At 52.8% G+C, this 9301-nt stretch overlaps 1 protein-coding gene across 1 annotated transcript; it reads right to left on the reverse strand.

Moving 5' to 3' along the window:
• Positions 1–2652: 2652 nt before the first annotated feature.
• PDCD1 (programmed cell death 1) lies at positions 2653–7978 on the reverse strand. Its single transcript, XM_071566571.1, has 5 exons — positions 7767–7978; positions 5423–5755; positions 4315–4467; positions 3706–3740; positions 2653–2890 (listed from the first exon to the last, which is right to left on the reverse strand). Exons 1-5 carry the CDS (start codon positions 7873–7875, stop codon positions 2681–2683), a joined length of 840 nt encoding a protein of 279 aa, XP_071422672.1. The 5' UTR covers positions 7876–7978; the 3' UTR covers positions 2653–2680.
• Positions 7979–9301: the final 1323 nt, after the last annotated feature.

Genomic DNA, 9301 nt, shown 5'->3' on the forward strand with positions numbered 1-9301 from the left:
GTCAACTCAGCCCCCTCAAAAAATGTGACACAAACTTTTGCATCCTAGGTGAAAATGAGTTCACTTAGGTCCGTGCTTAATGTGGAGTGGAGAAAAGGAGCAAAAACCTGCCAGTTAGTGCAAACAACAGGCAACCAATGGTGCAGTAGTGAGCAAAACCAGGAGGGCTGTGATAGGGAGGGAGAGGCAGCAGAAGGATGGAAGGAGCTGGGAAAGCCAGAACTGGGGACTTCTCAGGACAGGAGATAAAACACCTTCTTCCAAATCCTGCACAGTGACTCCAAGAAGACCGAACTACCATCACTAGGCTAAAGGGAGAGTCAAAACTGCACGTCTGCTCTCCTGGCTTGTACACAAAGACAAAAGAACAGCTCCTGCACACAAACACACTCGCCTCCCCATTCTCAAGCACGATGCTGGGGTGTGGGGCCTGACACCCATCCCAAGGCACTGCTTGGTTTGGGGATGCTCAGTTGGGAGATTGAAACCTGGATCCTGCCTGAAACTCATTCCAGTCCTGTTCGTGCTCTGGCCAGCACAGCCAGTGCCTGCCCAGTGCAGGGAGACATGGCTCGTGTCTCTGCCAGTGCTGGGCACCTTGTGCTCCAAACAGGGATGGGAGATGGTGTCTGGAAGCCTGGAGCATCCCCACCACTCACCCCACACATCCCTAGAGCCCAACCTTCCTCCCAGCAAGGGGCAGGATCACACCTAGGCTGATGGGGATTGGAGGGGCACAGGCACTGACACAGGTTGGATATTCTCCCATTCCAACTGTCATAGGGAGATGCTTTTGCTACACCTTCAACCTCACCAGATAGCTTGGGAGCCTTTGGCCAGCCTCAGACCCCCATCCACCAAGAGAGGAAGGGGCTGAGTCCCAACTGCTCCTGGAGGAGTCACAGCTGCAGCCAGGGGGTGCAGGAAGGACTCAAGATCCACCACCTCTGCTGCCTTCGAGGCAGGATGGAAAATATGAAGTGGGGCCACTGGCCCACCCTTTCACCGCTGTTGTGTCTGACAGGAAAGCCAAAAGCAAAACTGCTGACGGAGCTCCCGCTTCTCACCCACTGCAGCTGCCTCCTGTCTTGGTTTTCCGGGCCCAGACGGCCACAGCAGCTCTGACAGAGCCTCTGGGGCAAGGAGCAGGGCTGCTGCTGGCAAAAAGCCCCGATGGGCTGAACCATGCATTGGCCCAAGTGAATGTCATGGAAGTTACAGCACTGCCCATGGAGGCTGCTGTGAGCCTTCAGCAGCACCAGGGACCTAGGGGGAACACCACTGTCCCACCCTAAGGAAAGAAGAAAGCCACCCCATCTGGTCCCCTCTGGAACTTTCTCATGGACTTTCCAGTCCCTGCAGAGGACAAGATGTGGTGCCTGGCTTGCCTCAGCCCTTCCCCCAGCACCCAGGCTGGTTCCCACAATGCTTACTGGAAGTAAGGGAAGAAGAAAACTGCTGACAGTGCTGCCAAAGTGTGAGTTGCAAGTGACATTTCTCTGTTTTCACTGGGTTTCACAGTCTCCTGGTAGTCTCTGCTGCCTTCAAAGCCACTCCTTTACTGAGGTTTCTCCCCTCTCGACCAGCTGTTGCTTCTTTCTGCTATGGTTTCTGGCAGATAGCATAGCCCTGGCACCTCGTTCAAGAGGGAAAGTGGAAGTTTGAAGCCAGAAAGCCGCATGAGCATCAGGCTGTGAGCTTTGTCCTGGTTGATGGCAGCCAGAACTCTGGCACAGCAGGGATGCTCATCCTCACAGGTTGGGTGAGTGACCCAAGATGAGATTGGTAAGGGGGGGTCTTGTTTGCAGCTCTGCCTGGGTGACCAGCTCAGATGGAACAAGAGGACAAAGAGCATTGGCCTCTTTAAATTATTAAAAGCAGCTTTGTGGAAGAGCAGCTTACATATCTCACACAGAGACACAGGAACCACAACAGATGCCGCCGCCTCCCAACTCTCGCCTGCACTGCAAGTGCCGTTATTTGCCTGCCCACGCGCTTGCCAGCACGAGTCAACAAACTCCCCAGACGCAAAACCCTTTATTCACCCCCGTGGCCAGATCCAACTCCCACCTGTGGACGGAGGGACATGGTAGATTTCTGCTCTTGTAGAGGAGGAGAGTGCCTGGAGACAGGAAGAAAACCAGCTGCCCATTTCCCAGGGGTTTCTTTAAATAGCAATACACAAGGCAGCCTCTGTTCTGAGCAAGGAGAAGCCCTCAGCCCTGGGTTCCCATGAGCAGCATCTCACAGGATCCACTCCAGCTCTGGCCTCCAGCATTTCCTCCAACAGTCATGGTTTGTTAGTTAGGTCCAATCTGGGGAAGGGAAGCAGCATGGCCATTCCACAGAGCCCTGGGTGGAGGTAGAAAGCCAAGTTATGACGTAAATCACCTTTGTCACAGATCTGTTGGCATTGCTGCTTTGTCCCAGCCCATCCTCCCTGCTCTGAGTAGAGACACAGCACAAGGAGCCCATCAGGCACCTTCCTCATCCTGTGGTACCTGCCCCACAGCCACAAGAACACTGTGGCCAGGACTGTCCAATATCCACTCCAGTAGCAGTGTCTCCGTTGCTTCAGTCCTGGATTTTTCCCAACTGCAAATTGCAGCGGGAACAAGGGGCCAGGGAAACGTGTTCATGCCCATACCCTCGTGAGGAGGGACCCTGACCCTCAGCAGAGCTATGAGCGCAGCTGTCGAGTCCTCTCATCCTGGTGTTTCTTCCCCCGTTCTGGTGTGACAGGTTTCTCCTCTGGGAAGATGATGGTGGCATATTCTGTCTGATCAGCTGCCCGGTCCACGGGGGGCACCTGGGTGCACTGGTCCCTCTGAAACTCCAGAACACCATAGTCCACAGTGGATATGGACACCACAGGGGGCTTCTCTACCTTCTGCAAGGAAACCCGTCATGGTGATTCAACATCTGCAGGTACCTGCCATCCCCAGCACAAGCCCCCTCTTGACAGCATCAGAATCAGCTCTGAGGCACCCCAAGAGAGTGAGAGCAATACAAAGCAGAACACACCTGTGATAGCATGTGCACAGAGGAACTAGATCATGAGTCCTGGGTTCACTGCAAAGCTACGTGGGTCTCAGCTCTCTACCTCTGTGCTGGATTCTCTGCCCAGCAGTGGCAGGCAGGAAGCTTCTAGGAGCTCTTTTCCCACCTCTCCACAGGGGTCCAAGGTGGCACGGTGTGCATGAGAAGAGCCTTGGGCTGGGTTTGCTCAGACCAGAGAGGAGACAGCACAGGGGAACCTAATCTCTGCCTTCAGCTACCTAATGAATGGGGTTGGAGTTAAGATGGAGATGGGTCCCTCCTGGAGGTGTCTGCCAATACGACAAACAAACCAGGCACCCGCTGCAGTGAGACATTTTAGCTTAATGTATTGGGGGGAAACATCCTCCCATTTTCTACAGCAACACAATCCACTGCCAAAGATAACCCTGCTTTGATGAAGGGTTGGACTAGAGAGTCCCATTCTCTCTTGGGCAGTTTTTTTTTTTGATTTTCTGATGGTGCTGTGCTGTTGCAGGTGCAGAAAAGCAGTTGTAGCTGTGCAGAAAAGATCAAGCAGCCTCAGAAAAAACCAGAAGTGAGATGCTTGTGAAGGCCTGATAAAGGGAGACGCTGCACCCTGCTCACCCCAGCCATGCCACAATGCTCCCCTGCAGCGCGGCAGGGCAGCAGTGGTGGAAAACTCACCGCTCGCATGTTTTCACTTGGTGGTTTCTGCACATCTGCAAAGTAACACACTTGGTTAGAAGAGGTTTGTTTGCCACAACAGCACCAGCTGACCCAGTCTCCGCATCTTAGAGAGCACTGGACACCACGATCATTTCACCACACTTCCTCCTTCTCCACTCAGAATCTAACAACCTGAGTATTACAAGGACAAGTGAGACACCAGCACACAGTCTAGAGTTTCATTTGAATTAGTAGAATGCAGGGGAGCCCCCTGTGAGAGCTCCCAGGGTGCCTGCAGTGTGGCTGACGCAATGCCCTGCACTGCAGCAGGGTGATGAGATGCTTCAAAAGTGCCTGGGGAAAGTGCCTGGAAGGGATTAATGTGCAGTATTAGGGCACTACACTAACAACTGGTGTAGAGCCACCACATATGGTCTTGGGTCTCTGCAAAGGGCAAGTAGGGCTCAAAGTACCCATCCTCCCTAGGCATGCAGATATCTTTCCCATAGGGATTATGCCACAGCAGAGTTTAGCATGTTGAACCAGCCCATATACCCCAGAGCTGCAGATATGTGGCTGACCCCTGGTCCCATGCGAGGTTTGCATGGCCCGCAGGGGGGATCATACCTGCTCTCCTGTATGTGTAGGTGAGGTAGCTAAAGATCAGCAACAGAACCACCCCAGCCAGCAGCAGGATGCCCAGGAGCATGGTCTTGACATGTTCTGAGATGCTGCTTTCCTCTGTCTCTGGCTCCTCAGTGGGATTCATCTCAGGGGCTGCTGCAGTAGCCATTCAACAAAGGGGGAACAAAACAGCAGGTCAGGAGTGGAAAATGGCCTCTTATAATCCTTATGAAAGGCAACAGAGGAACATGGGGGCTGTCCTCAAAATGGGCTCAGTTCCAGGCAGGTGGCCACAGCCCCACCATCCCTCCAGGGTCCCTGATTTTGATCTGCCATGGGGGATGTTTAGGACATGTCCATTCCTTCCCATTGCAGTTGGTGAAGATGATCACACACCTCTGACAGCTGGGGTGCAGAAGGCCAGGGCTCCACTCTGCACCTGCAGCCAGTCCTGTGGCATGACCCTCTGCCCAGCAGAGCACCATGAAGGACACAGCTCCCCCAGGCCTCCCTACCATGTCTACATCCATGGCTTAGCACACCATCAGCTTGCATTGGGAAGAGATGTTGTGGAAGACAGTGACTTTTGCAGTGTTTTTCCTTTTTATAAAAGGCCAGCTTGAGCCCCACAAAGACCTGATGCTGCCAAGCAAGGGCATAGCAGAGATTGCTGCAAGATCACTGTCTCACACACCATGGGACTATCAGACCCTCACAGAGCATGATTTTGCAATGACAGTATCTACAACAGCACTGGCTGTTTGAGGGGTATGAGCCCTGGTCATCACCCCAGAGGAGCTGTTCAAGGCTGAAGGCAGTTCCCTATACTGGTCTCAAGCCTCCATCCACAGGTAAGGATTTGCTTCTCTCCAGAGCATTAATGGGGACACAGCCCCAGCAAGATGGAGACCTCCTGCCTCAGGACCACACCCAGATGCAGTATTCACAGGGATGTCAGCCTATGTCCTTAGACTTCAACCCTGCATGCAAAGGAGAGGGGAAAGGGCAGGACTATGCTCTCATTACCCATGTCAGATCCTTCAGCAGCAGGGCACTGTCTGCCTTAAGCCCTGGAGCTACAATTTCCTTGGAACCCATCCCCAGGGCTGACCTGTGACCACTAGCTGGGACCGGTTGCTCTCCATCACTTTATTAGGTTCAAAGAAGGTGATCAGTCCACAGTAGTAGGACCCTGAGTCATTCTGGTGGAGGTTCAGGATCTCGAACTGGAAGATGGGAGTGTGGTTGGTGAGCCGGTACTTCTCCATCTTCGTCATGGGCTTGTTTCGGCTCATCTCAGCTATTTTTTGGCCTTGGCTGTGGTTGGTCACCTTGTACCAGTTGAGGCTGTACTCTGAGCTAGAGTCATGCTCCATAGAGATATTGCAGGAGAAGGTGGCTATGCTGCCTTCATGGAAAGTTAACATTGATGGAAAGATAGTCACTGTTTGGGAGAGAGGAAACAAGGAGCAGACACTGTTACAGCAGGCACAGGTCTCAAAAACAGCCATAACCCCTTGTGCAGGAGCCAGGGATGCAAGCCCAGTCCACACCATCACTCTGGGTTACAGTGTGGTACATCAGGCTGTCTCTCCCATCCTGAGTGTGTGCCTGCTGGCTTAAGTGGGAGCCTCAGGGTTAGTAACTGTACTGAAGTGGTTTCAGCAGAGCAAGGACTACCTAAAACTAACACAGAACACCTGTAACAGGGAAAACAGACTTTGAGGGTTGTATTATTTTTAAACCTATGCTATATTTTGATGTCTGAGTCATCCTTCCTCCAGCTGATGCTGACTCTGAAGGTGAGCAGAGGGGACTGAGTCCTAGGCTGGGGCAGTGCCTTGCAGTGCAGCCCATCTTATGCCTGGCTGCCTGCTGGAATGCTCCAGCTCTCCCCACTGCATCATGCTCAGCGCTCAGAGTACGCAGGGGCTGCCTATGGCATGGTATTTGCTATCTGCAGCCTGACACCACCTAACAGGGCAGAGCAACCTGGAGCTTACAATGCCAACCCTTTCCAGCTGCCTGTCCCTTCCTTGTGGGTACATGGGCAGCCAGGCACCCACCCTGGGGGTCCCAAACAGGCTTGCCAGGCTGCTCCCAGCACAGAGGGCAGTCAGCCATGGCCACAGGTCCCTTGGCCCTTAGCACCAACCCTGTTGCTTCCCCCCATTTCCCTGCCCATTATGCCTGCAGGTTCATCCCCCCTGGGCAGCGGGGATGCTGCAAACATGGGCCAGGCACACAGTGTCCCTGTTCAGCCAGTCCCATACAGCAGAATGTGGCAGCTGTTGCATTAATTTCTGCTCAGAGCAATAAAATGTGAGAAGAGGCATTTTTCATATATATTACCTGACCAAGCAATTCAAACCATCAAGGCTTTGAAAAGTCCCTGCCATTAATAAATTTACCTTCCTTTTTCAGAAATCAATACTGATAGCAGCCCTAAGGCTTGCAGACAGAGTCAGAAAGTCCCTCCCGTCCCTCCAGCTCTGACCTGAGGCTGTAGGACCATGATCTCATCATCACCAACCAGAAAAGGAACCTGGATAACTCTTGAATAAATACAAAATTTGATGGAAAACTAGGCTGAGAAATTAGGGATGAGACCAAACAGGAGAGAGGGAGAGAAGTGCCCCAGTTCCCGCTGGCAGCATTGGCTGTGGCAGTGTCCACCCTGAGAGATAGATTTTTTCCAGTATTTTGGATTTCTTGTGTTTAACAGGAAATATTTGGCAGGTTCAGAGCTTTGCTTTCTACCAGTACCGCTGCCAACAATGAATGAAGCATTTGGAAGCATTCTGAAAGTAGATGTTGGGTTTACATGTTTCCCTACATCTTCCCAGCACCAGAGGTAACATCTCCTCCTAGGGACACCCAGCTCTGCACCCACCCTCAGGGCAGAAAACATATGAATCCACCAAAGAGTCAGGCTGGGAGGAAGGGGGACACAGCTTCACCAGGGCTCTCACTCACTCTGCCGAGACTCACTCCTTCCTCTCAACCTCTCCTTCTTCCCCAAATTTCACCCAGAGCAAGGACCCTGGCTCCCTCAGTGTCAAGTCCAAAACAGGAGCTGCAGCCCAGGGGCGCAGACTGAAGCCATGAGAGCCACAGCAGAAAACACCAGACCCCACATGGCACTGGCAAACCCAGAAGCTCAACACCAAACCCCAGCCACAGTTACTGTGCCACAACATAGCTCTAGTGTCAGCACTGTGGGCTGTGTTCCCTTCTCCATCCTTTGATCCCGTTTCGGCCACAAGCATCCCCATGTCCTTTGTTTCAGCCACACATACCCTAAAGCTTTGGGTTTTCCGCCTTCTCAATGTCAGAGCTTATTTTTAACTACAAAGTTAGAAGCTAAACTAACTAACTAACCCTTAGTTAGTTAGACTAGCCTTTCAGTGTTTTCCAAGAGCTGAAAATTCCACAGGCCACACTCTGGTACCTACCCTGGCGGCAGCAGGCCAGCATGGGCCCACAGCAGAGCAGGACGATACAGAGGTCAGTCAGGGCCACCTCCACGCTGCCCCACATCCTCTTCAAGGCACCTGGAGCCATGGAGGAGTGGTGAGTCCCCTGCCCAGGCAGGTGTGATGTGATATGCTGTGCTGTGTGCTGAGCCACCCCCGGCTCTCTCCGTGTTTCCTTCCCCACAGTGGCAGCTTCTTCTCTGTTGTACACAGCAAGGGCTGGGTGGAAATGAACGTGCCCATCACTCCCCCAGAGGGAAACCCGGGCTGCCTCCCGCCTCCAGCTTCCTCCCTGCAGAGGCAGTGATCAGCTGAGCCAGACCTGGCCCCTTCCCATCCTTGCGTGCTCCTGGTGCACTCCCACACAGGCATGGAGCTGCCAAGCAGCGGGAACAGACATCTCTGAGACTGTATCCTTTTTAAGGAAATTTTCCAGGGATGGAGCAGGCACAGACCACAAGGGATATGCCCTCAGCTCCAAGTCTGGCTCATAACTAAAAGCTGTCTTGGATTCCCAGGTACCCACAGGTTGTCCTACCAGCTACCTAAGGCAGTGGGGTGTTGAGGGACATGTGGCACTGGGTAGATAGGGAGGGTCTGAGTAGCTATGGGGCACCTATTGGTAGGCTGTTCCCACTGGGATGGGAGGGGATGGGAGAGGAGGGAGAAGGAGGAATAGGAGCATGAAAAAGAGGAGGAGAAAGGAGAAGAAGGAGAGGGAGAGGGAGAAGGAGAAGGAGAGGGAGAGGGAGAGGGAGAGGGAAAGGGAGAGGGAGAGGGAGAGGGAGAGGGAGAGGGAGAAGTAGGAGGAAGAGAAGGAGGAGGAGAAGAAGGAGAAGGAGGAGGAGAAGGAAAGGAGAAGGAGGGAGAAGGAGGGAGAAGGAGAAGGAGGAGGAGGAGGAGGAGGAGGAGGAGGAGGAGGAGGAGGAGGAGGAGGAGGAGGAGGAGGAGAAGGAGGAGAAGGAGAAGGAGAAGGAGAAGGAGAAGGAGAAGGGGAAGGGGAAGGGGAAGGGGAAGGGGAAGGAGAAGGAGAAGGAGAAGGAGAAGGAGAAGGAGAAGGAGAAGGAGAAGGAGAAGGAGAAGGAGAAGGAGAAGGAGAAGGAGAAGGAGAAGGAGAAGGAGAAGGAGAAGGAGAAGGAGAAGGAGAAGGAGAAGGAGAAGGAATTTTGTCTCCTTCAGTGTATTTTTTCAAAACAGATTTGCAGAGAACAAAGACAGGTTCCCAGGGCCAGGATGCTGTTATTGGGGTGACATTTGCAGAAGACTTCAGTAATTTTTGCACTGTCAATGTTCCCCGCTCACCACACTGACTAATACTCGCATAGGAAATAACCAGAGGTGAAAGCAGCTCCTCCACTTCTCTCGAACACAGCCTCAGTGCCTCACAATTTTGGAAAGTGTCAGTGGAAAATTAATAATTGGGGTGAAGGATGTGATTCTAATGATGATTTCATTATTTTCCAGGCTTTCAGAAATGAGTTGCAGGGCTGGGGCTTGCTCACCTCTCACTTTCA

The sequence above is a fragment of the Pithys albifrons genome, chromosome 11, assembly GCF_047495875.1.
Source record: "Pithys albifrons albifrons isolate INPA30051 chromosome 11, PitAlb_v1, whole genome shotgun sequence".
Lineage (NCBI taxonomy): Eukaryota > Metazoa > Chordata > Aves > Passeriformes > Thamnophilidae > Pithys > Pithys albifrons.